Source organism: Xiphophorus maculatus, chromosome 13, assembly GCF_002775205.1.
Source record: "Xiphophorus maculatus strain JP 163 A chromosome 13, X_maculatus-5.0-male, whole genome shotgun sequence".
NCBI classification, from domain to species: domain Eukaryota; kingdom Metazoa; phylum Chordata; class Actinopteri; order Cyprinodontiformes; family Poeciliidae; genus Xiphophorus; species Xiphophorus maculatus.
The window spans coordinates 1,783,410-1,809,820 of record NC_036455.1 but is presented as its reverse complement, the minus strand read 5'-3'; the positions used below and the strand labels follow the sequence as shown (position 1 = coordinate 1,809,820).

The 26,411-nt window shown below is 37.1% G+C and overlaps 1 protein-coding gene across 8 annotated transcripts in view; it reads left to right on the top strand.

Annotated features, from left to right (window-relative positions):
- The window catches only part of LOC102226981 (CUB and sushi domain-containing protein 3), a 392,616-nt gene that overhangs the window by 350,103 nt on the left and 16,102 nt on the right, over window positions 1–26,411 (top strand). For 6 of the 8 annotated variants that reach the window (XM_023345230.1, XM_023345235.1, XM_023345233.1 and 3 more), the window contains 12 exons: window positions 9–197; window positions 2,984–3,169; window positions 3,325–3,519; window positions 6,012–6,185; window positions 10,292–10,465; window positions 14,971–15,156; window positions 16,358–16,543; window positions 16,627–16,800; window positions 20,819–21,001; window positions 21,106–21,282; window positions 25,854–26,033; window positions 26,166–26,339. In XM_023345230.1, the coding sequence (XP_023200998.1) occupies window positions 9–197; window positions 2,984–3,169; window positions 3,325–3,519; window positions 6,012–6,185; window positions 10,292–10,465; window positions 14,971–15,156; window positions 16,358–16,543; window positions 16,627–16,800; window positions 20,819–21,001; window positions 21,106–21,282; window positions 25,854–26,033; window positions 26,166–26,339 (2,178 nt within the window). The remainder of the gene's footprint in view (window positions 1–8; window positions 198–2,983; window positions 3,170–3,324; window positions 3,520–6,011; window positions 6,186–10,291; window positions 10,466–14,970; window positions 15,157–16,357; window positions 16,544–16,626; window positions 16,801–20,818; window positions 21,002–21,105; window positions 21,283–25,853; window positions 26,034–26,165; window positions 26,340–26,411) is intronic. The other 2 variants (XM_014474290.2, XM_023345231.1) reach the window with 1 other exon arrangement.

The following is a 26,411-nucleotide window of genomic DNA, read 5'->3' as shown; positions in this document are numbered from 1 at the left end:
CACCGCAGCCCTGTACTGCTCCACGCCAGACTCGCCCCTCCACGGCTCCATATCGTCTCAGACAGGCGGTCATGTTAACAGCGTGGTGCGCTGGGCTTGTGACCGTGGTTACCGTCTTATAGGCAATGGCACGGCGACTTGCCGCCGTACGTCGCAGGGCTACCACGCTTGGGACTCTCCTGTGCCTGGTTGTCAAGGTATGTGAAAATGTGTTTGTGGTTAAAGCAATTAAAACAAAATATAGTTTATAATTGCCTACGTGGCATAGGATGAAAAAATAAGTGCTCTAAGCAATGATGTTCATATATTGACACAAAGAACAAGTTATATGAATTTTATTAAGCAGTCTTGTTTTGTTGCTGCTCAGATTTAGGAACCATTGTGTTCTTTCATTAATGGTAAATCTTCTGTTTTGTTTCATACAATTTCCTTTCTATTTTTGTGTAAATTAAATCTTGTTTCCTTGCTATGTTTTGTCCAGCTTTGTTGTATCACAACTGAGCTGTAGAAAACTACCACGAAAGCTTAATCAGGGACTGTTATAAAATTTATGTGGGCTGAGAGAATCAGAGGAGGATATTAGATGAGGTGTGAGATTACATACTGTAATTTGCCATCCACTTCATGTTGTCTTGTTATCTACAAACTGATAAAGCACCCAGTGAAAATACATTTATTTAGAAGAGAAATTTAACAGTGAAGATTATTGCTATCTTTTCTTGTACCTAATGGATGTCAAGATGATAAAGCTACAAAAACACAGATTTATCTCAAATAAAACTATAAATGGAAGGAAAGTATTCCTTTCTTCCCATATTCATCTTTCTCAGGGCATTCTAGATTTTGCAAAAGCCTTATTTCAATTTCTTACATAACGCATACCTGAGAAAAGCTTTGTCAAAGCTGTGTAATATCATGGTGCTGATAATAAAGAACTCTCAATTGTGTATTTTTAGACAGAAAGCTACAATTTGCGAGAGCATGTTTACAGAATTGTATCCAGTTCTGCTCAGATGTTTCACATCCAGTTGTCGTCTGTCAGAATAGCTTTATTTGAGATGTTCTGTTTTGCCCAGTATTGATGCAACAGAGAAAGACAAATAATTTTAATAAAAAAAAAAAAAAGATTTATACTTCGTGGCAGTTCGCTACCAGAATAATCTCTTACAAGTAATATTATTGTTTATAAAACATAAGCTGTTTTGAAATACTGTTTATCTGATTAGAAACAAGAAATTTACAGTTGGTAAATTTTGTAAAACTAAAAATCAGATGTTCACTTCGGGCACTTGGTTACCAGAAAACTTGCTTGTTTCTTAGCAACAGATTAACAACAAATATTGTCATTGTTCAAAAAACGTAAGATTTCTTCTGTGTTTTTGAAATACTGCTTATCTTATACTACTTGACAAGAATTGTGCAGTTGGTGAATTTTTCAGAAAAGTGAAAATGTTTTGGTTTTTTTTGTCATTGATGGTGAATATATTGATAAACAGACATTCAACACAAAAGTGAAAATCTGATTTATACTTTGTGGCAGTTAATTACCAGAAATGAACGCTCATCTCTTAACACCAAATTAATTATTGTTTATAAAACATAAGCTCTTTTGAAATATTGCTTGGACACAGGAAATTTCCGGTTGGTAAATTTTGCAAAAGTAAAAATCAGATGCTTACTTCGGGCACTTGGTTACCAGAAAAACGCGCTCGTCTCCTAGCAACAGATTAACAACAAATATTGTCATTGTTCAAAAAACATAAGATTTCTTTTGAAATACTACTTATCTTATACTACTTACTACTTAACAAGAATTGTGCAGTTGGCAGAAAAGTGAGAGAATTTTACTTTATTTTTTGTCATTGGTGGTAATTATATTATAAAACATATATACTTGTCTGTAGCAAGTGTTCCACCAAGGTGGCGTCTCTGTAGTTCTAACTGTATGCCCCTCTTCTGTACTAACTGAGTGTTCTCTGCAGTTCTCTACATCTCTGCCTCAGTATTCTATTTCTATGGTAATTAATCCTCTCTGAAACTGTCATGTGTGAGTGAGACACAGAGGGGGAGACAAAAATTCGCAAGGCATTTCAATGCTCTCCTATGCTTTGCTATGGCAGGCCCCAATATGTGTTTTGACACTTTCCGCTCAACCAAAGTTTGCAACTGGCCACAAATATTTAGCTAATTGCTCACATTGTCAAGACGAGAGTTTGGTGGAGTCAAAGTGGAGTTTTTAAATCCAACAACTCTGCAAACGTTCAATCATGGTGGTTGTAGCCTCATCATAAGACATCAAACAAAGTGTAGGAAGTTTTGAAGACTAACTCCCTCCATATGCTACAACTTCATCTAAACCGATAGAAAGTTAAAACCTGAAGAGAATTATATCTTCCAACAAGACATACATCAAAGCTGGTTTTGTAATGGATAAATTAGAGTAAAATCAAGACTCTGGAATGGACCCAACATTGGCATCATTAAAAATATATCTAATATTTTTAAAAGCTGAATTTTTACCAAGAAACCAACCAATTTAAATGAACTATATTTCTCTATTAAGTGCATGGGGCAGAAATCCAATTGAAAATTTTTAACAAAAATCGTCTTGACAGGTTTAAACATGACAAGTTAATATCTAACTAAGTCACATTTAGTTAAATATTAGTGAGGGTATGTTAGCCTACATCATTTTATCTATGTGGATGTAAGTGTATAACATCTTTAAACTTGTGCACCCAGTTCTTAATTTTAAAACTCATTGGAGTTGTGCATTATTGCTCCACCTCTAAAATTGAATGGTTCAAAAAAATACATTTACACAGAAATAAATATGACATTAACAACTTTGATGAGAAGATACAACACACTGCCTGGAATGGTAGGTTTTGTGTGACTCTTTCTTTTTTTAACATCCACAAATAAAACAGAACACAGAAGGTGTTTGGATGTTCTCAATCAGTGTATCCCTCTCCTTCCGTAGCCGTCTCCTGCGGGCCACCTAAGGCACCAATAAATGGTGGAGTGCTAACTGCCGACTACTCCGTGGGAACAAGAGTATCTTACTTCTGCAACGACGGATACAGACTCTCCAGTAAAGAACTGACATCAGCCATCTGTCAGCCTGACGGAACATGGAGCAACCATAACAAGATACCGAGATGTTCTGGTTAGTGACATACACATCCTGGCACCAGGCTGTGTAACATACGGACCAAATCTCAATATGTCATGATTTTGATGCAAAAGTACAAAAAGCAATATTATTGGATTTGCCCAAAGTGAGTAGGTCTAATAAGGCTTTGTTATCTCCTGTCGGTGTAGTGGTAGTGTGTCCCAGCATTGGGTCGTTTTCTCTGGAGCACGGCCGCTGGAGGATTGTTAATGGCTCGCACTACGAGTACAGAACTCGCATCGTATTCACCTGTGATCCAGGGTACTACAGGTTAGGCCCCGCCCACATCCAGTGTCTAGCCAATGGGGTGTGGAGCTGGAAGAACGAGAGGCCGCACTGCCAGAGTGAGTAGCAAATATGTAATAATAAAATGCCCATAGCACTAACAATAAAAGAGTAAACAATGTTTGTAGGTTTTTCAGAGGATAACTTTTTCTTCTTATTTATTTGTTGTCTATTTTTTGGAGGAAGTAAACGCAGCTGTATCGTCCTTCTCCATGTATTTCTCCTCATTTTGCCAAACGCCTCTAATTAAGCTTTAGATATCAAAGATTTGGATGACAATTGTGCATTTTCAGCAAAATGCATAGCCAACAAACATACCCAACGCACATACAGAGTAGCTGTTCTACCACACACTCCAAGACGATCTAGAAATGCTTTAGAAGAAAGCAAATACATCCACCATCATCACAGTGTTTGCATAGAAACATCTAAAATAAAATGATTCACTTCCACTGTCCATTTGTCGGGGAAATTGCAGGGATTTTCATCTTGCATCCATAATTATTCTTCCATTTATGCTATTCATACATTATATATTATAGAAAACTTCAGTGAATCACGAATGTAATGACCTATACAAAAGACAGATTGGAAATGCAATCGTACTTTAAATTAAAACCATAAGTAAACTGCAATGCAAAGTAACTTAAATAGAAATCTTTCCATACTATCCTCTCTTTTTTTCTTCATGGGTTATTAATAAATATGTTGATCAGAGTTTCACCAGCTGATTATTCAGTTATTCCTTTGAGATCAGATTTGCTGAGTGAGGCTATGGGAAAACATATTTCTTTCAGACATGTAAAGCAAATACAAACTCATTTGTATAAACACTATTTTAATTTAATACATATTGAATCATCAAAAAAAACAAACTTGTCTGCACATTCCTTGATAGAATAATGCAAGGAATCATAAACGGAGGGATTACAGCAAGGCACCAGTTTTACTAATTGCATCACCATGTATAGCCACCAAACATCATATTTATTAGATTTTTGCTAAACTCAAAACAGAGTCAGTTTTTAGTTGTAAAGAATTTAATGGGCCAGAAAAAAATATCTGATTTTTCGGTGTTTCTCCTGACAATAACTGCTTAGAGCCAGTCAAGGGAAAATATAATGATTTTGAACTCTGGCTTATTGATTGCTGCATTGCTAAAACTCCTGTCACACTCCTTCAAATCTGCCTTGTGCATCAAACATAGATGAGGAAATGTGGCTGTAAGTAACTAACATAAAATTTATTTGCGTCTGATGCTTTAGTGAATGCTGTTTGACATCCAGCTAAGCTTGACTATAGAGCATTTTTGGGATATGTGAAAATTCTGCATCATACAGGTTGCAACTTAGACATGGAATGTATATCGCTAATAGGAGCCGCTGCTAATCAATGAACGTAAACACTTCATAAATATCTCAGGATTAACCTTATAATGACAGTACCTTTTCCCATCCTACTCTATGCAGAACTTGCACTAAGGTTTGCTTATCTCGGCATGCTCAATGCCAAGATAGTTATTGCTTAATTTAAGAAATAATGACTTTATTTCTTAAATGATAAAAATATTTGATATATTTTTTGGAATTGTAACTGTCTTGCACTTGTATATCGCTTCATCTAGTCCAGAGGACCCCACAGCGTTTTACACTTTTTACATTTTATTTTTAAATTCTTTTCTGAGTGGCCTTTCAGAGTATTTTAATACAGGACTAATTTCGCTGTGGATAGTGTCACTCTCCTTGGATCGTTTTCACAGCATCATTTCCTTTTGTTTTGGGGTTGTTTCAAACACTTTACATTAAAGCTTTTTGTCAGTTCTTGTAACTGACCTGGAGAAAGAGAGAGGAAAACAGATGGTGGCATGACAATAGGAATTTTATATCATTAAAAGTGGATTGTGAATTTTTGCAGAATAGTGACGTTTTTGCAGAGTTGTATGTTACCTGAACCATGAACTTGTTACCCATATAACACGTTGTACCCAGTTTCTCATTTTGTGCGTAATGCTAGAACCAGAAGCTTCATGACAGCTAGAATCAGCTGGAATCAAAACTTGGCTTACATATAAACCCATCTGACAGTTCTGTCATAAAAAAAAAAAATAGCCTGTAAAAGCTTGTCATTTTATATCGACTGTCATGTTTAAATTCATATTTTTTCCTTCATCTAATTTGATGTTATCCAAAGATGACAGAGTCACCATACAAGGTTAAACTTTCATCCTTTCAATCAATAATTTAACCTGGGAGAGTTGACATTTTTAGTTGTCATTCAGGAGATCTCTTTCTGGGATTCTTTGACATTTTGGATCACCATTATTTTTAGTCAAAGAATACAGTGGCACTTCTCCATGTCCTGTTATTTTCTTCACTGGGCACTTTGTAAGTGGAGAAGGAGAAAAACAGCAGAACCAAATTTGCCTGCTGCACATCTTGCCAGGATGGTAGCACTTCTTGCTGAAACTGAAATGCAGCTTCTCAAATTAACCCGGTGCTAAAGTGGCTAGCAGCTGATTATTAAATTGTCTGTGACCAACCATGTTTTGCAGTTATCTCATGTGGTGACCTGCCATCGTCTCACAATGGAAAGAAGATTGGTACTCAGATGACTTTTGGCGCTACGGCCATCTTTACATGCGATGTTGGCTTCATGTTGGTGGGGTCAGCTGTCAGAGAGTGCTTGTCATCTGGGCTTTGGAGTGGAACGGAAACAAAGTGTTTAGGTGAGTAATTGCGAAAGTAAATTGCACATTTTTTATAGAATTTTATGGAAAATCTAGAGTAACATATTTTAGCAAATCAGTAATTTTCTGATTTTTATCCTAAGCTTATGATGAATAAAGAACACTGCTTCAACCACACCCACAAACATACTTTTGATTAGGAGCACTGTACATAAAAAATTAATTTCACATTTATGTAAGAAGAAAATTAGATATGATCTGATGTTGAAAAGTCACATATTTGCAAGAGAAAAAGTACAATATTCCATGCCTAATAAATATTAATTAAAATATTTTATTATTGATTTACTTATTTTTACTTGGCCCTTTCACTCCATCGTGCAAACAGTAACTTGCCCTAGGCAAACAACTTGAACTTTTTCTTGGATTTTCATTTCAACATATTTGAACAATTTAGCCAATTTTTTAAAAGCAGTTGCTTGCATTGTATTTCATTATGCGGTATTAGAATAAAGTTTAGTTAAAAAAAATACAAATTCATGCCACACCTTTCAGATTTCTATTTGTAAAATAATTAGAAAAAAACATATGTGACTACACACTACTTTGTGTTGGCTTATCGCATGAAATCCCACTAAAATCCATTAAGATTTTTTGGCTGTAATGTGAGAAACACTAAAAGGATCCCGCGGGTAAAAATACTTTTGTGAGGCTCTGTATCAAGAAACACCATTAGAATGAAAGCGAGGAAGATGTGATTTTTTCACGCCAATCTAATGAGGACAGGTATCAAAGGAAGGGTCCTGCCCGACACCTCATGTCTGGCCTCACAGCTGCTCCCCTCTGACCTTGTCCACCTCGTGAACAACACCATCTTGGCTGAGCTTCGGCTTCACTCTGAGTTAATTTAGAACTTCATTTTTTATATATGATTCCCACAGAAACTGTATCTTTCTTCTGCCAGCGTGCCAGCCAGGGGTAACACGTGTTATGACAGGGAGCTGTCATTTTATGGTGAAGCCTCAGCAGGAGGAAGGCTTGCAGGAATACATCACAAGCTAAGGGGAGCAGGATTTAAATACAAATACTGTAATGCTTCATTTAAAATGATGTTGGGGCATAATTTAGTCAACAACTAATAGACATTTATTCTACAAACTGTCATAGCTTAAGTCTCTGGTCATGTTTCAAGCTTTTGTTTTATTTCTCTACTTTCTATTCTTGTCAAGCTTCAGTCATTGCTGTTTTGTTTTTTCTTCCTTCTGTATCAGGTTACACTTAGCTTTGATGGCTTGTTGTTGTTATTGTTGCCATACTTTCTAGATGTCCTCAGTTGTCCTTGTTCTATCTCCCCAATTCACCATCTGCTCCATATTCCCAACAAGCTTACCTGTCTCCACTTACCAATCACCTCTCTTAGTCATTTGTCAGCTTCTTTGTTTATTTCATGCCCTGTTGGCTCAGTTGGCGCAGTTTATTTTCCTTTTGTACATGGGACTTTTTTAAAGGCTTTTAGATCATGAGTGCTCCTGAGTACCTAAATATGAGGTAAGCTCCAACATCTTATGACACTAATAGGACATTCAGTCAGTCATCTTGGTGTTCTAAAAATCAGAAAATATACTTTTATTATCCATTAGTTGTACAACCATTTTCTTTAGTGTGTAGCAAATAAGGTTCATACAAATAAGTACTGAAATTCACAAAATATCTGACTAAAACAAAGTTAAACCTTCCTAATTTCTTCCAACGAGAGTCAATGCCTTGACTATTTAGAAATGTAGTCTACATGGAATTGGACAGAAAGTTTGCCATCCACAACTGTACCAAGCTTTTTAAAATAAGCAACCTGTTCCACTTCCTGATCTTTTATACTTTTACTTAAGGTCAAGATAGCTGCTGTCAAACCAGTGATGGGATGGTCGACATACTGAAGTTGGATAGGGTTCTTAACGTCATATGGCGAAATACAACACTTTTTTTCTTTTATGGTAATATCACAGTAGAAAAAGAAACTTGTGTTAAGTTGGACTGACGTAACATATAGTTTGATTTACAGTAATAAAAAATATGCAAAGGTTTCTTAAAAAGTTACAGTTTTAAAAAGCATTAAAAATACATTCCATCATGCTGTTCCTATTATTTAAAATTCATTTAGCGAGACTCTAAAGTGCTAAAGTGACCAGAGTTTCTCTGACTGATTTGAGGGTAGAATAACACAGTGCTGTCTCTTCCAGACCCATTGCTCCACCTTCTGCTTAGCTGGCTGAAAGAAGGCTACTACACCTTTCCCTTGTTCCCTTGACAATAACAAACACGATGCAGTTGTTTAGAAATATCTCCATTAGCCTAAAAAAATGCTTATCGTTCTTATTAAAGTAACCCCATCTTAAAACTGCTCAATAAAGCTACAGTCAACATGTGTGTCAAGCATGTTGCACTATAGCATTACGGTAGGACAACTAATTAATGCAATATTATCATTTTATTCAGGTGACTTTCTGAAGAGACAAACACCAAATTTAATAGTATATGCAGTTAAAACTGAAACTCCTACATTTAACAAGTGTTTATTCTGTAATTTTGCTGAAAGAAAGATCTATGCATATCTTTAATTTTATTTAACTAAAATACTACTAAATTTAGCAAATTAAAACATGAACAAAACATGAATATATTTAATTAACCACAAATGTTCTAAATTACATTAGAATATTATTTTTAAAAGTATTTGAAATAATAATATTTTGCTTTCTCTATTTGTAGTAAAAATTATGTCATACATCTTTTTCCACATTTTCTCTGTATTTTTGTATGTATTTTTGTGTAATGTTATCTCATCCTACAAATGCCTATATGTAATTTAGCAACAAAAAAAAAAAACTCTACCAATTTATCCCGTTTGGTTTCAAACTGTCATATTATTGACCCGATTATATATCTATACCATTGTTGTGACTTTAGTCTCTACAGATATTCAAGCTAAAAACTGCAAAACATGTTGTAAGCGCATTTAATATGTGCTATTTATTGCTAGCACTAAGTGATCCTTCGAAGTAAACAAATAAGACTTTAATAAACCATTGTGGCTTCAGGCTAATAATTGATTCCCTTTTTCTCTGTGTTCACGTGTTTACAACATATTCAGAAAAAGTCCGATTTGTGTCCCCCCAAGGAGTGTCCTTTAACTCAAGTAATCAACACCTCAAACACAATGTCAGATGACAAAGTTAATATGATGCAACCTTTTTCTCTTCTTGTTCTGTTCCACCTCCCTGGCCGTGTTTAGATCGTTAGCTTTTGCTGACGTCGGCGTTGCAGTGAAGGTTTTATCTACTGTAAAGAACAAAATCAATACTCAATCCAAAAAATATCTGTGAGCAGAAAAATACGCGTTCCCTTCTGACTTTGTGAAATGGCTTTTAAGTGGCTCGTGGTAGCGCTGCACATCAATCAAACCTGTGCGAATGAATCTTTTCATGGAGTAAATAGAAGCCTCAAAATCATGTGAACCCTTTAAATATCTTCATTTGAAAGTTGCAGATGAATGAGTTGAACTAAATTGTAACGGAGTTTGATCAAGTTTGTAACAAAACGTATTTGCATCTTGTTTTGGATTTTTTGACACTCTTCTTCCAGATCTTTATTTTCTGAAGTGACTGGCTTCAGATTACACTATGCTGTTATATGAGACGATAACCCAGGAAAGCACAAAAAAATAAACATTTTTACAGTTGTTTAGTTAGCTGCCCTAACCAACCTGGTTCTATTAATAAAGTGTTTGCCCTGCTTTCAAAGTCTTGAATTGATGGGGAACCACCACATTTTTGGAAAGTGGAGTTCAGTATCAATAGCCACTCCCTTACCAGACCCGTAGAATTTACAAATGATTTAAATAGAAGCTTCTGCCAGCATGAAGTAGGCTAAAAGCTCTCAGAAAACATCGCATCATGCCCCATTCATTTAAAAACACATGTAAAGAATAACAAAGTCACTGACATTTATCAGTGTGGAAACAATTACCAAGTTATTTGTTGGGCTTTGGGATTCCAGTGATATGTTGTTCAAAAATGAAGAAAACATCGAAAAATTGTCAAATTGCTTTTCCTGAATTGACTGGCCTACTGTTTTTTTTTCCTGTCTAGCTGGCCACTGTGGAATCCCAGAGGGAATTGTGAACGGCCAGGTCATCGGGGAAAACTTTGGGTACCGTGACACAGTTGTGTATCAGTGTCTGCCTGGCTACCGCCTCATAGGCTCATCGGTTCGAATCTGCCTCCAAGATAACCAGTGGTCCGGACAGCTGCCCATCTGCATACGTAAGGAATTTACCTTCTGTTCTTACAACTCTGCAAATTGATAGAAGTGGTTAGAAGAACTCTTGTAATAATACTTACCATACTGTTTAGCTGTCTGAGAAAAGCAGTTTACATTTTGTGTTGTTGGCGCCTAGCTGTACAGAAAGACTTAGACCGATTCTTCTATGTTTTGTACAAACAGGCAGCTTTAGCCTGAAGAGTCCAGCTATTTGTTTAAAGTTTGATTACCTTCTTTCCCTCAAGAGCTCAAGAGTCGGTGCAAAACAACTTGGAAATCACTTCAGGGGCATACAAATGAAAAACACATTGAAAAACAACCTCACGTTGGAAAGATCTGCTGGGTGACAAACTGCTTCCAAGTTTCTTAAAATAAAATTGACTGACCAACAAATTAAGGCAAATTTCTAAGCGTGAAACAAGTATACTCTGTCTTCAAATCTGTCTTAAAAACTGGTATAATGAGATAAAATCCAATCGCTATTGCTTCGAAGCTCAGCACAGTTTTTATCAATAACAAAGGAGGAGAGCAGTTCAATTTCAAACTTAACTGCCTTGAAAATAGAATAAAAACGGTGATGCTTATTGGCGAAGACATGTTTTCCAAGCCGAGGTGAGGGAGAGTCAGTCAATAGAGATAACTAAATCAAAGTTTAGCCTTGGATGTGAGGCGATTGAGCACATCATTAAAACAAACATCTTTGTTCCGGTTCAGGGGTAACAAAATTCAGGGAAAACTGACTATAAAGTGTGCATGTGCAGAGGAGCTATGTATTATTATTTTTTAATTACTGACTGTAAACTGTACCACAAAGTAACATATTAAAACGTTTATGTCACCATTTTCTCACTTTTTGCTTTTCAGTTGTCTTCAGGGTTTTAGTTCGAATACGTTTTATCCATTACAGTATCCAAAATTTGAAAATATGAAAAAGAATATTACAGAGATGAGGGACAAGACCAGTAAAGCACTAAGTTCATTTGCAGTTAGTTTTCTCACAACATCTAATTTTACCCTAAGAAATCACCTCAAGATAGTGGTCCACATGTGGTTTTTTGGAGACAAGCTAATTATTAAGAGAAATTGTGGAGAGAGAATGTTTGATGAGCCCTTATTGATTAAAGTAATTAATCAGGCATCAGCAGTTGTGTCAGACTGACCATATATGCCATATTTTCCGTCCAAATCGCCTGTAAACTGCAAGTGCACCAACATTACACTTACTATTATACTGTTTTAATAGAGAGGGCTTTTTATAATGAAGTTGGGAAATAAATCTATTAATGATGAATACATTGACAACTAGCACAACTGTTGCATGGTCAGCTTTTGAGGGGAAAAAACAGTGGTGGATTGGCAGCCAGTGCTACTCTGGATTTACAGCCCCACACTAGAATCCTTAAAGAGCCAGAGGGACAAATCTGTCTTATTGGTCTGGGATGAGATTATTATTGGGGCTTGAGGACACAACAGAAGCCTCTGACGTGTCCGGGCTGCTGTGGAAAATTCTCTAAAATTGGTCACTTGCTGTGAGTGTCATGATTTTTTTTAAGCCACGCAGAGAGCACAGTGGAGGTGGTGATGATGAGGCCAATTATAGGGCCTAGCTTCCCTAAAGCGACAGGGCCAATTGTTGACTAAATTGGGAAGACAGAGTTGGAATCCAAAAAGGAATAGCGGGGGCTGCTTTGTTTTAAATATTACCAAGAAACAGAATAAAATGTTTAATATAAAGACTATCCAGTATAGTTTCACGAGCATGCATTTGCATTTTGAAGGACACACGTCTGTGTTTGCATGGCCAGGATGGCTTGTGCATCCCTTGGCATGTTGGGGAGTTTCTCTAAGCTGTAACTGTTTTTATTGAGGTTATTCATGCAGGAGTTATTGAGGGAAATTATTTTACAGCCAAATTATACTGTAATTATGGAGATGAGAGGCTCTTGTTTAGAGATACAAACAGAGAATGATGATGAGACTATGAAATGTGTCTGAATGTGTGCGTGTGTGCAGCCACAGGGCCTGCTGGCAGTGTCAGATGGCTGCGTATCTGCAGCATGCAAAGTAACTTCTGATTCTCGCTGATCGAGTTTCTTTGCTTCCGCCTCTCTCTTGTGGCCTCTTGTCTTCATTTCCCTTCACTTTAAGATTTCCTTTCCCTCCTTTTTCTTCATCTCCTTATGTGTCCACTCTTCCTCTTTCCTTGTTTTTCTCTTCTCTGTTTTGCCACCCAGCAGTCGTCTCTTTCTAGTTTGGGTGGGCTCCTCTTCTCCCAGATATATTTCAAACCGGGAAGTTGGAGAAGGGGATGAAAGAGAGAATCTGCCAATTACTATTGGATGTCTGTTTACACAATCGCCACACAAACACCGAATAGTTTCAATGAACAAAGTAATCAAGATGAACAATTACACGGAACAATGACAAACAGAGGACAGAGAGTCAATGCAGAATATGACCAAAAAACGGTGACTGAAAATTGGAACTATTATTATTTCTTGTAAGGATGTGAACAAAAGGCTTTAAAATCAAATAATAATATGGAGACTTGGCAACTGCTTGCATCTAGCCTGTGTATGGTAACGAGATAAACCTCTAGCCTTGGAAACCACATGTAGGTTTTTCAGTCACGTTACACTGTTTTGCAAAAGGATTTACACCCCTTTTTTTAGAATTTGGCATTTTACAGATTACACTTTATTTTACTATGAATTTTTGTTGTAGAAATACAGAAAATAGAGTATGATTATGAAGCTAAATAAAAAAATTTAAAATGGTCTTCAATATTTTTTCCATGTAAAAGTCTGAAAACCCTTTTTCAGTTTTCCCCCTAAATAAAATCCAATTCTGGAAGAAAATCTGCTAGTTGCTGTAAAAGCTTTGAGGCTTGGACAGAGGTTTATCTTGCTGCAGGCCACACCCTTAGAATACAGTGGGAGTATAATGAAATCAATTAGATAAATGTGTTAGAAGCACCTAAATCTATCTGAGAAAATGGATTTTCACAGACACTCTCCATGATTAAGCTTTAGCCATTTTACGAAGAAGAATGGGCAACAATTTCAGTATCGAGACAACTGTATAGTAGGGAGACACATACTCTGAAAAGACTTCCAGTTGTAATTGCAGTGAAAGGTGATTCTAAAATGTTCTGAGTCTACAAGATCAATAAATATGCTTACCACGTTTTAGATTTTTTATGAAAAGAATTGAAGGTTTAACACCCCATCAATTGCCCCTCTATTTCACAATTATCCATCATTTTGTGTTAGTCTGCTTCACAAAACCATGATGAAATGCATTAATATTTGTGGTTTTAGTTTAAATCTAAAAAGTGTAAGGAGTACTCATTACTTTTGCAAAGCATTGCAATTATACATTTATTGAAAAGTCGTTTACAGGCAATCTCTGCTGTTTTAGCATTTAAAAACAAATCCTAAGACTTATATTTTTGATATTTGTAGCGTATATTTATTGCTGTTCAAGCAGTTTTTTGGGATAAGTATGTTGCATATACTTTTGTTACGATAGCAATAAACTCTAAAACAATCCAAAATCCACTTGAATTATTTCGCTGCCTTAATTTCATATTTTATATCCAGACTTTTACAACCTGTGATGGATTCTCTTCAATTCATGGGGTAACACTTGACTGTTCCTATGTATTCCAAGATTTATAAACCATATTATTACAATTCAGTCAAAAACTGCTAGCTTTGTTTCTACATTTTTATTTAGCATTTTTTGTGTGGGTTTTTACTTTCTTTTCTTCCTCTTTGTATTTATTTTTAATCTTTTTTGCTGGTCTTTTTTTTGTCAATTTTTCACCTTCAATTTTTCATCTCACTACAACATTTTGGATTGCCACCCTGATGCATGAACTCATTGAAGTCTATCTTCCTTATTTAGTACATAGTCATTGGAAAATGTTACTTATCCTGGTCATAAAATCAAAATATGTGAATATAAAATGTTTTTTTTTCTCTGTACCAGAAACAATGTTTTTTTATCTGCTTGATTTAAATGTGAATTACTGTCAATGTTTTTGTGCATGAGGCCTGTTTTACAAAGCTCCAATCACAATCTCCAGCTGTCATTGGGAATAGTTTGGGGAAATGACTGTCATTTTTTCCCACTGTTCTACTAAATAAAACACCTCAATGAACATCCTCAAAGAACAGTGATCCCATATTTTCTTTTTCCTATGGTCACATTCCATTTGCTGAGGATGAATATTTCAGTGGTGCATGTTTCATCTTTTGCAATATAAGCCACACAGTTAGTTTTGTCCTTATTCTAAAAGTTTCACTAGATACAAAGTTGGAAAATTGTTTCTAATTTAATTTGAAGTGATAAATTGTGGACTTATGTTGCTCAAAAGAGCAGAACAGGTATGGCAGCAAATAATCATAGGTCAAAACGGTGGATATTATAAAACGAAAGCTTCCAAGATATTTTTGGTCATTAGCTTGTATTCAGTTTCATGCATGTGAACATTTTCCCCTAGCGATCAGCTGTGGCCACCCAGGAAGTCCGATCTATGGCCGCACGGTGGGAAATGGCTTTAACCTCAACGATGTGGTCAGCTTCGTTTGCAACCGGGGATACGAAATGGAGGGGCCCGCACATGCTCAGTGCCAGGCCAACAGGCAGTGGAGCCACCCGCCCCCAACGTGTAAAGGTGGGGAGAAAAGTTAAGTGTATTGACCCCTAACTTTCTTTTTTAGCTCATTCTTTCTTACCGTCACTGCATGCTCCTGCTGCTATGGACCCAATTCATCTCTCAGCCCCAGTCCTTACCTTAGACCATCACTCCTTTTTTTTCATTTAATCTTTTTTCTTCCATCAGCTTTGTTCATAATAAACACATTTACCACTATGAACTTCTGTCTGAGAAGAAAAGTAAATTTGCTTTCTTTTAACCCTGTAAGCTGAAGATTTAATTCAACTTTCCTTTTTTGTAGCTTGGAATGACTATACAACATACAACTGAAATATTTTTTTTTAAAAACTGGAGGCAGGGGGGAGGGGATTTGTTTGGATTTTCCTGAATTGACACAGGCTCTAAACTACATTTCTGGAACGATACAGGTTCAAATATATACATACACCCCCACCAATACTTGAATAAGCAGCTAAACTGGTGACAGTTTTAATGACACGCTTGAAAGGTTGGACAGGTTGCATGTTCCAACAGTGAACACATGTTAAACTGTTTTCAGATCTGCTGAAAATGTGTGAACTACACCAAAACCTGTGTGTGAGCAGCAAACACATCAGTTTAAGTGAATGTCATGTAATCTGCCAAATTGAGTGGTCATATTTCCAGCCAGGATCTTGGCTATAATAAGAGATTTTTTGTCAGGTTGCAATTCGAGAAGAGAAACATAAGACTAATGGTTGTGCATTCATATATTTGAGCCTGTATTAACATTTTTTTTATCTTGTGTGAATTGGAAACAAAATCAAAAAGAATTGAAAAATGTGTTTCCAAGTTTTTCAGTATCACTTACATTATATGTTAGCTAGTCATTCCACGATGAATCAGTATAACATTTTTAATGGTTGCCAAGGTTTAAGCCTTTATGTTTTTGTTTTTTGCTGCTAGCATTCATGAAAAATGCCATTGAAATTGTTGGATAAGAATACTAAGCTGCATAACTTTATTAAAACATTGTCACTTCTTCAAAACACAAGCTCTTTTCATTTTTTGCCGTATTTATCATGACCTGCATTATTGCTCTGAAATTGTATTTCCTAAGCGAAAAACAGTGAAGAATCCATTGGAGCCAAAAGAAATGACTCTCCCTGGTTCATGCCAAATAACACAAGTTTTCCTCCTGTCTGTCTTTTGTGTTTTTTGCATGTCCGTCTCTGTGTCTCTCTGTGTATAGTGGTCAACTGCTCCGATCCCGGCATCCCAGCCAACTCCATTCGGCAGAGTAAAATAGAACATGGCAACTTCACTTTCGGCACGGTGGTGTTCTATGACTGCAACCCTGGTTATTACCTGTTCGGATCACCGGTGCTGACCTGTCAACCCACCGGACAGTGGGACAAGCCTCTTCCCGAATGCATAGGTTTGTAGACAAAAGGGCTTTTGTCATGCTGCGTGAGGCAAAAAGGAACTGATCTTTCAGTCTTGATCTGTCTCGATGTGTAGTTGTAGACTGTGGCCATCCAGGCTCTCCACCCAACGGCATGCTGACTGGAGAGAAGTTCACATTTGGTTCGACAGTCCGATATTCCTGTCTAGGTGGGAGGCAGCTAAAAGGAGAATCTTCTCGGATGTGTCAGCTCAATGGGATGTGGAGCTCCCCCATGCCCTTCTGCTCAGGTGAGCATTTTAAACTTCAGAATATACAAGCCGCGACGTCCAACCCATACCATGGATTCTGATAGATGGATAAAAGGTGTCTAAATCCTGTAGACTCACCAGAGTGTAAAGTGGCATGCTTCACATCTTGCAGGTACACTTTCTTAAAGCCTCCGCACTCGGTTGTATAATAAGGGCCTGGATGAACATGCAGAGGAAAGGTAGCTGCATGAAAAGTGAATGTAGCAGTGCCCGTCTGGTAAAATATCGCTGGAATGTAACCTTGCCTTACAAGCGCTCAGTTCTGGACTTTAAAAATAATCTTCTCTGCTAGTTTAAAATCAACACTTACTGACCTGTTGTGTCATTTTAGAAAATCTAAGGGTGTTTATTTAACTGTGAACTGAGGGATACAACCAGGTACAACTAGGCATCATCATAGTCCTCTAATATGCTTCACAATGGCAAATTTTCTTCCCTCTGGATTTCCTGTAAATTGACTCTTGTTAAGCTAGATTGTCTTTGCGGACGGAAATCTTCTTTACCTTTCACTATGTAAACAAACACTCCAAGTTATATGGTTCACCATCAGCTTGCTGAAGGCATGATTACGGCTCTTACAGACCGAAAAGTTCCCAGCTGCCACTTACATAACAAGCATGGTGAGAAACATTCCAGACGACTTGACTAAGAATACATTGTTATTTACAGCAATTTCCCAGAGGTAACGTTGGGGTGAGGAAGGCTAATAGATTAGAAAAAAAATGATTCATGCTTTCTACCTGGCTGGTCTGTACCAGAACCCTGTAGAGATAAGAGTTCAATCCGGGGTAGCAATACAAGCTTTGTTATTACTCTCCATCAGAACTCACAAGCAATTTTATGTATTCTTTTCTTTATAAATCTTTTCATGCTGTCCAAAAACACTAGGTCCAGATGTGAAAATCAAACTGAGTTGGTAATTATTTGGTTAGTGTTACAAAATGAAAGAAATCACACACTGAGATTTGATTTGGTAGTTTGGGCGTAGAGACTTCTTTGTTGAAAATCAGAGATTGCAAGAACAATAAGCTTTCTCGGATTTGAATCAACACAAAAAAGAAATGTCCTACAATCCTAGACCTGTCTGTGTGTAAGGTAATAAATATAGTGACAGAAAGATTCAGTGCTTGTATAAATTATCATAGTTTTAGATATTTTATTTTGTGCCGTATTGGTAAAAAATATATACACTGCTCAAAAAAATAAAGGGAACACTCAAATAACACATCCTAGATCTGAATGAAAGAAATATTCTCATTGAATACTTTGTTCTGTACAAAGTTGAATGTGCTGACAACAAAATCACATTGATTATCAATCAGTGTTGCTTCCTAAGTGGACAGTTTGATTTCACAGAAGTTTGATTTACTTGGAGTTATATTGTGTTGTTTAAGTGTTCCCTTTATTTTTTTGAGCAGTATATATAGTTATCCATTTTTTAAATTGCTAATTTTGACTTTTGACTTTTTACATCTGACTTCGTTGTTTAACAGATAATTGCATGGAGAAACAGTGATGGCTGAATTTTCATAAGGGACAGGAATAGGGAAGTTTACAGCATGAAGTTAACTCGCATTAAGCTCCAGGAAGAGCTTAAGCTATGTAGACAGATATGGAAATTAGTCGTGACCTGTAACAAATGTGGACGCTATACTTTGAGGGAATTTATCTAATTGAGATTTGCTCTTATGTGTTTTCTAACTTAGATGGATGAGATAATTTATGTTACTTGCATCCATTCTCCTAAAAGTCACTTTCAACACATTTGCTACATAATGCGTGCTGGGTTTTTTTGCTGCATCGTAGGTGGTACTGATTTATTTGAAGACATCCAAATTTAATTTTCTTTCTTCAGGTAGTATAAAAATAATGATGAAACCTGGATTATTCAGGTCAGATTACATGAAACTAAATATAATGCATTCATTGGTGAACTTTAAAGCTGCTGAAAGGAGGATTTCATCACCTTTAAACAGAGCCAGGTTATCCGTTTTCTCACCTCTAGTCTATACGCCAAATTAAACTCATCAGCTACTGAGTGTAGCTTAACCTTTAAAGGACAGTGGAAATAAAAATAAAAAAGCATTTCCCTGAAAAAGTTGAGGTCCTTCTTTAATGTGCACTAACTCCAAGCTTAGCTCTGCCATTTAAAAGAAAAGTTGAAAAAAAGAGAAGAGTAAACTAAAGAGTGGTGAAATCCTTCAGCCTGGTGCCCAAACATTTTGAGGCAAACTATGATACCTATTTATGAACTTTGCAATACGTATGGGCTGCTCTCAAGAGTGATCACATAAAATGTATTACAATGCAAATGTAATAACAACTGACATGAAAAAATATATAATATGCACAATTATTTTTGCCCTGCCAACAAATGGTTTGCCAGCATCATTTAGGTGATCTTACAATTAAATTAGTTTTTTTTTTGTTTTTAGAACAGGACAGCTGGTATTGCTTGGTCAATACCACTATATTAGAAAAGCAAAACAAGTTCCTTAACGGGAGTTGGAGCTTGCAATAATTATTTTTTCTTCTTCTTTTTTTGATGGAAACATGCACTGTCATCTTCACTTTGCATCAAAAGCACTTTATAGGCAAGGATATTGCTGCCAGTGACATTGCAGCCAAATCAACCACTGTGCCCATATTTGGGTCGTACGTATTTTGACAGATTAACATAACGAACAAACCCAAAAGCTGTGAGTGACTACCTGCTGGCACATTATCCAGTACATTAGGTTAGGGTTAATTATAATTCCCAGGACAGACTATGAATATATTATTAAAAAGGCGAGTTGTCAAACCAGGTGAAAATTGTCTGGTGGTTGTCAATGAACGTATAATAGTTAGGAAATGGCATATAGAAAAAAATAAAAAACTTGCATACAGCTTTTTAGAGTATAAAAGTACAAATGATAATGGGTAGATATGAGCATCAACTGTTGGAAAACAATTGGTAAACTGTAAAAATGAGCCAGAGTTGTTTCTTAGCACACAACTCGGCAAATGATTGATTTCAAACTGGCACTTTAAGCACTCTAGCCCAACATTTAAAGACACAAAACCTTAGCAAGCCTGGAAAAGTATTGATCACAACCACTTTAGGAGTATAAAAAAATCTGGATACTTGGCATAGGATTAAGAAATTAGGTGCAGTTTGAAACTTTTCCACGTTTTGTACTTTTGAGCATCTCAGGAGCAGTTTAACTTTAAAAGCTTTTACTTCACAATGTGTGTGAATGTGCCTTTTGTAAACTATTTTACAAAAATCCTCTAGACTTACACAGTATGGTGTAAGCAGAACAACTGTGAGAGCTGCTTTAAAATAGAAAGCAGAGCTTTAAGAACAGTCACAACAGAAGAATGACTAAAAAGTTATTTTCCTTTGAAAAGTATTCTGCCTTGCCTGAAATTTATGTTCTGCAATTAATGTGAAGGGTTACTTCAAGACATAATTAGTCATTCAGAGCTAGCAGAAATTAATCAGGTTATGGCATTAATCTTATGCCCAAGTAACCCAATGCAAATCTCATACCATTAGCAAAATGGGCAGTGTGGGCCAGCAATGTTTGAGAAGCAATATGTTAGTCTAGACTCCTGCACTGGTGTGAGAATGTGTGTTTTTTTGTGTATAAAGGTGTGTGTATGCACTCTCAGGAGCATGCTGTGTATGTCAGACAGGGTTTTGCTGACCAGGCGGTTGTACAAGGGCAGAGTGAGGACCCCACACACATACACACACTTACACACCCCGCCACCCAGCTACCCATCAGTACACATAAACATACACACATAGAATTTTAGAGCAGCATATGGGCTTGTCATGAACATAATGTCTGCAATCCGCTTCTATTTGTAAACAGGCATTTTACACTTTTTGACCTTAATGATTCGACGTGTCATTTTTGTTTTTTTGGTTTTTTATTTACTGTCCTCCTTCTTATTTGTAACATACAAAAAAGTACAAAACACCATGGGATGAATTTTCTTTCTACAGGTGACATTGCTGGTTCTTGTGGCGATCCTGGCATTCCCTCCCACGGCTCAAGGGAACAAACGGATTTCAGGATCCGTTCCAAGGTTTACTTCACCTGCTCAGAGGGCTACGAGCTCATTGGGTCTGCAGAGAGAATGTGTTTCCCCAACGGGACGTGGTCCGGCACTCAGCCCTTTTGTAAACGTAGGATGAATATGGATAATTCCTACCCAACGACCTTACTTCAGCCATTTTTGCACATATATTTTTCCCAATAATCACGAGATTCTCTGTCTTGTTTCGTATAGCTATTCAGTGTGGAAATCCCGGCACTCCAAGTAACGGCAGAGTATTTCGCCTTGATGGAACAACATTCTCCCACTCTGTCATCTACTCCTGCATGGACGGTTACCTGCTCACTGGTGCCACCACCAGGCTGTGCCAGGCCAACGGGACATGGTCAGGGGCACAGCCAAACTGCACTAGTGAGTTATCTGCTTTGCTTTACCAAAGTTGTAATATATTATTCCCCATACTACAAAATGTTTTTGTACTCTTTTAAATTCTTTTGTATTTTGGCACATAGCTACAAACTTTATTAGCTAAAATTTTTTTTGAAAGACCACTTTTCACACGACAAGTTAACACATTTTTCGAACATAGGACAAAAATGCTTCTGAATGAATTCTTTGTAGAAGCACAGTTTTGCAAATCAACAGACTGAACTTTCATTTCATTTATTAACCCTCCCGCAGCCCCGGAGGTGGTGAAGTGGACACCGTGTATGCTTTTCCGTTTTGTTTGTTGTTTGTTTATCTGGGGTTTTTTTTAATGGTTTTGGGAACTGACAGGACACCCGCGTTGTTCTCGTTTGTTCAACCTTGACATCTGCCTCGCTCTCTCTGAGCATCAAGTTAGGACTGCAGGATGGTTAAGGGAAGAAAGATATCCAAAACCAACCTGGCCCCATGTAAAAAGTAATTACCCTCTTTGTTGAATCATGAATTAGCTATGATCAAAGTACATTTTTAAAAAGCTGAACTCAATTTCACAAGCCAATCCCATGCCTGATTATTACCTGACCTGCAGATATAATAAATAATTTAAATGGAGCCTCTCTGATGGTTAAAAGTAATTTACCTCTGTCAGTCTGCAGAGGTTACAACACAATTCCTAAGAGTTTGGGAAGCCTCAAACTAAAGTGAGAGCCAAAATCCACAACTAGAACAAACATGCAGCAGGGAAGAACCTTCTCAAAACCTTATTGTTAAGGTTAGTGATTCAACAATGTGAAAGAGAGACTGGGCAAAATGTCATTCAAAGAGTTCCATAGTCAAAACCACAGCTGACCATAAATGACACAAAGACTCTTCTTAGATTTTCTAAAAAAAACTTCTTGATGAGGCCCAAAACTATTGAGAAAATATTCTCTGAACTGTTGAGAAGAAGAGAAGCATTTTGGAAAGTGTGCATCCCATTACTGGGATGCATAGCAGGGATTCATGCCGCTCAGTGTGGGCAGCAGTGCTTCCTCTCCCGTTACTGTACTACTGCTTCTGCGTCCCCTGCTACTATTAATGTACCCACTACTACTGCTATTTCCTTCGCAGTTAAATCCAGCGTTTTAGTTGGAACTTTACACCGTGGAATAAATGGTAAAAGCAAAGGCGAAATATTTATTTGATTAACGTTGTCTTATTGATTATCTTTTATGAGTGGGGCTGTCTATGTTTTGTGCTGATGTATTTGCCTTCTGTCTCTCACATCAGTTTGTCTACCAAGAGTTTTTTAAGGTGTGCATCCCATTCTGAACTAAAACGAGTACAAAAAAAGACCATCACACCAAAGTCAAACATGGTAGAGATAGTGAGAGGGTGTGGATCTGCTTTATCAAAATTTTATGTAGAGATATAAGAATAAACGTAAAGTAAAATGCATGACCAACATTTTTGATTCTTATCTTTAAAAAAATAAATAAATTAAACCATGCATCATTTTCCTTCTATTTCACAGTTATGCAACCTTTTTTGTTTGTCTGTCACATAAAATTCCAAAATAACATATTCAAGTCTGTGGTTGGAACAAAGCAAAATGGAAAAAGAGACTACGAATATTTGCAAAGTACTGCATACACTGTGTTCCAAATTATTATGCAAGTGATATTTTCTCAGATTTTCTTAAATGGTCAATGCAAATGATGGTCAGTATAATTTTCAAGTCATGAACTATTACAGTATTAATCAAATTTTACTGAACAAAGCTCCCCATGAGAACAGTATTTTTTTCAAAAATAAAAAACTCAAAATGCACTGTTCCAAATTATTATGCACAGCAGTAGGTTCTTAGTAGGAAGGGTTTCGGGGGGGAGGGTGGGGTTCTGTCTAAGGCCCCATATTACCTTGGGCCGGCCCTGCATGAACTGCGATGCGCATCTCTGGAATCTACCTGGAATCCCCGGGTGGTTGCTATGTCAGTCCACCGATGCTTTGGGGACATTTTGATTCATTTATTGCTGAGGGGCACAAGCAGGTCTTCTGACATGCAGATTAAAAAAAAAATTTAAAAATAAATTTTGGAAAAAAAAAAAAACTCAAAAAGGGCATCAAGGATAAAAGGGGCAGGGGCTCAAGCCCCTCTATATGACACTTAAATCCAATTTGCTTAATAATTTGGAAAATGGTGTAGTTATTAGCAGATGAGCAAACTTCTGTACAATATGTTTCTATTCCTTTTTCAGTTCCAAGTAATTGACAGCAGTGTCACAATTAGAACAATTTGGATTTGTTTACAGTTCAGCTGTGAACATTCAGACAAGACGACCATGAAGTTAGAAATTTCATTTAGAAATCCAGCTCTAGAGAACATCAAGAAAGTTGAAAACAACTAGTGAGGAGAAAGACAAAGAGAGAAGTAGTTTTATTTCTGGTATTACCTGGAACAAATCTATGTGTGGATTCTGAGTTGAAAGCAGCAGTGGCGCTGATCGATACATTAATGATGTAACTGAAAAAGATTTTAATCAAAATGTCAAGTGCTACTTTCAATTACCGCTATATGAGCTGGCATCTCCCCTCAAGGTTCCAGACATTAATCAGAGCCTCTTCACAAACATGAATGTCGTCCGAAGACCTAGACAGAAGTTTTGAAAAGAGAAGCATTTTACATTTTTTACTAAAAGTAAAAAAATGACCATGAGAGTCATTTTTACTAAAAGTATAAAATGTAGATGGCTAGCAAAAGAATCTGATCTGCACCTTTACTGCTGGCCGTTTTAGCATAGCCTCAGCTGTATGTAAAAGAGTTTGCAGCTGATTATGCAGTCTAAACTATAATTTATGCAATACAGTTAGCTGCAATTAAGCCGTTAACATTTCCAAACTGCTTACGTGGATCACTGTATGAGTTGTTCTCCACAGTCTTTTGTGACTGCTTCATGCCCAGTTTGAAATTACACTGCAACACTATAAGGTCTGAATAATGAAATAAAGCTCAAATATTTATGCTCCTGCTTCTCATTTTATCGCATGGCATGAATAACCTTGATCGTTGTTTACTTTGGCTAATTTGCTTTTTGAACCCAGAGGGAAAACCCCAACAGAGTAAATAACCATAAAATATAAAAGTCTCTTCCTGTGTGAAATATGACCAAAGCCTTACTTGAGTGAGTGTTAATCAGAGCTCCACGTTTCTGTTGTGCTTGCTTGCAAAGCATTCAAAGATATATGCAATAGGGCGTGCCGTGGTGGCGGAGGGGTTAACGCGACCCACATTTAGGCAAAACGTAGCCTCGACGTGGCTGTCGCGGGTTTGACTCCCGGGCCCGACGACGTTTACCGCATGTCTTCCCCCCTTTCCTGTCAGCCTACTTTGAAAAAGGGACACTAGAGCCCACAAAAAGACCTCTTGCGGGGCGATAAAAAAAAGATATATGCAATAAATGGACCCAATACACACTCCTAGAAGAGTTAGCAGATATTAATTGTGTCCGAAAAAGGACTTTTTTACTGAGGGAAATCTGGTATGATCTTTATGGTTCCCAATTTCTACTGACATTTCTGACTTTTAATGCATTTATGTAAAGAAATAAGCCATGAAATATCCAGCGGGGCGGGATAAAAGGACAAAGACACAGAAGTGCTGAGGAGCCTAAATCTAGAATCGGGGCTTCCTGGAAGTACAGACAGTTTATAAGAATGTCTTTCTTAAAGGGAAAATGGCTGGCTTTTACAGTAGATTACACCGCATCTATTAAGAGGCATGACAGAATGTGGGGTGGGTTTAAAAGCAGTAAAACTGCCTATTAGACTATGAAGGACAGTGGCCTAAAAGTACTGTCTGGGGAATTCTAATACTCCTTAAAACCATCCCAGGACAACCACAGCCATCATTTCCCAGCTCCCTTTATGAGCTGCACATTTAGATAATATGCAGCCCATAAAGGGATATGAAATGTATTATTAAAATGTATTTAGTGGAAAAACTAATAGTTACAATAAATAGTTACAGTGATTTTATCAAAAATATTTGCTTGGATTTTCCTGGTTTTGTTGTTTAGGAGGTTGTTGCTATTTGCTCACGTTAGAAACTAATCAAATAATTCTTTGTTATCAATACAAATAGAATTATAAATGCTATAACACAACTATGTTGACTTATCCCACAAGAAATATTGAGATTGTTTACACTTTCTGTGCTTTTTATGTTTTATATTTTGTTATTGTTGTCTATCTTTGTTGTCCACCAAGACGTGTGCTGCTGCCTTTCTTGGCCTGGTTACCCTTGTGAAAGAGGTCTTAATGTCAATGGGTTTTTTATCTGGTTAAATTGAAAAGGAAGAAAAGTGCAGATTTATTTTTGCTGGCATAATTCAAAACACTTTTTTCATTTGCTTAAAAGCAGTGGTTCCATTACAATTTCTGTTTCTTTCATGCTTTGAAGATTTTGAGGATTTTTGGTTGTTTGGCATGAAAGTATCTCTTTCCGTGACTCGCTCAGAGGTAAAATTTCAATGTGTCATTGTGTTTTATGTCAACGCTATGTTTGCCCTCTCCCACAGTGATAAACTGCGGGGATCCTGGCATCCCAGCTAACGGCCTTCGCTACGGTGAGGATTTCACTATCGGACAGAACGTTTCCTTTCAGTGCCAGCCGGGTTACAGGATGGAGGAGGATGGGTCGCCTATGAGGATGTGCACCCAGAATGGGACATGGGGTGGAAACATGCCCATATGTACAGGTAAGCCTTTTAAGTCAAACACCTTAAAAACATCTCAAAAGGCTTTTTAGCAATAAATAAATTATATCTCTTTATGTGGCTTCAGTGAAATATTTCAGCTTGACGGTCTTTACTGATCTTTTTATTTCCCAGCGGTGACCTGCTTGACTCCCCCTGCCATCAGCAACGGCGTACTGCAGGGCAGTGACTTCGAATGGGGCAGTAGTGTGAGCTACAGTTGCTCACCAGGGTACGAACTCTCATTCCCGGCCATCCTGACCTGCGTATCCAATGGCACCTGGAGCGGCATGCTTCCGCAGTGCCTACGTAAGAATTACATCTCATTCACGCACTTTGCTGGCAAATTTCAAGCACCGGTCTTTTGAACTCCTGACACCA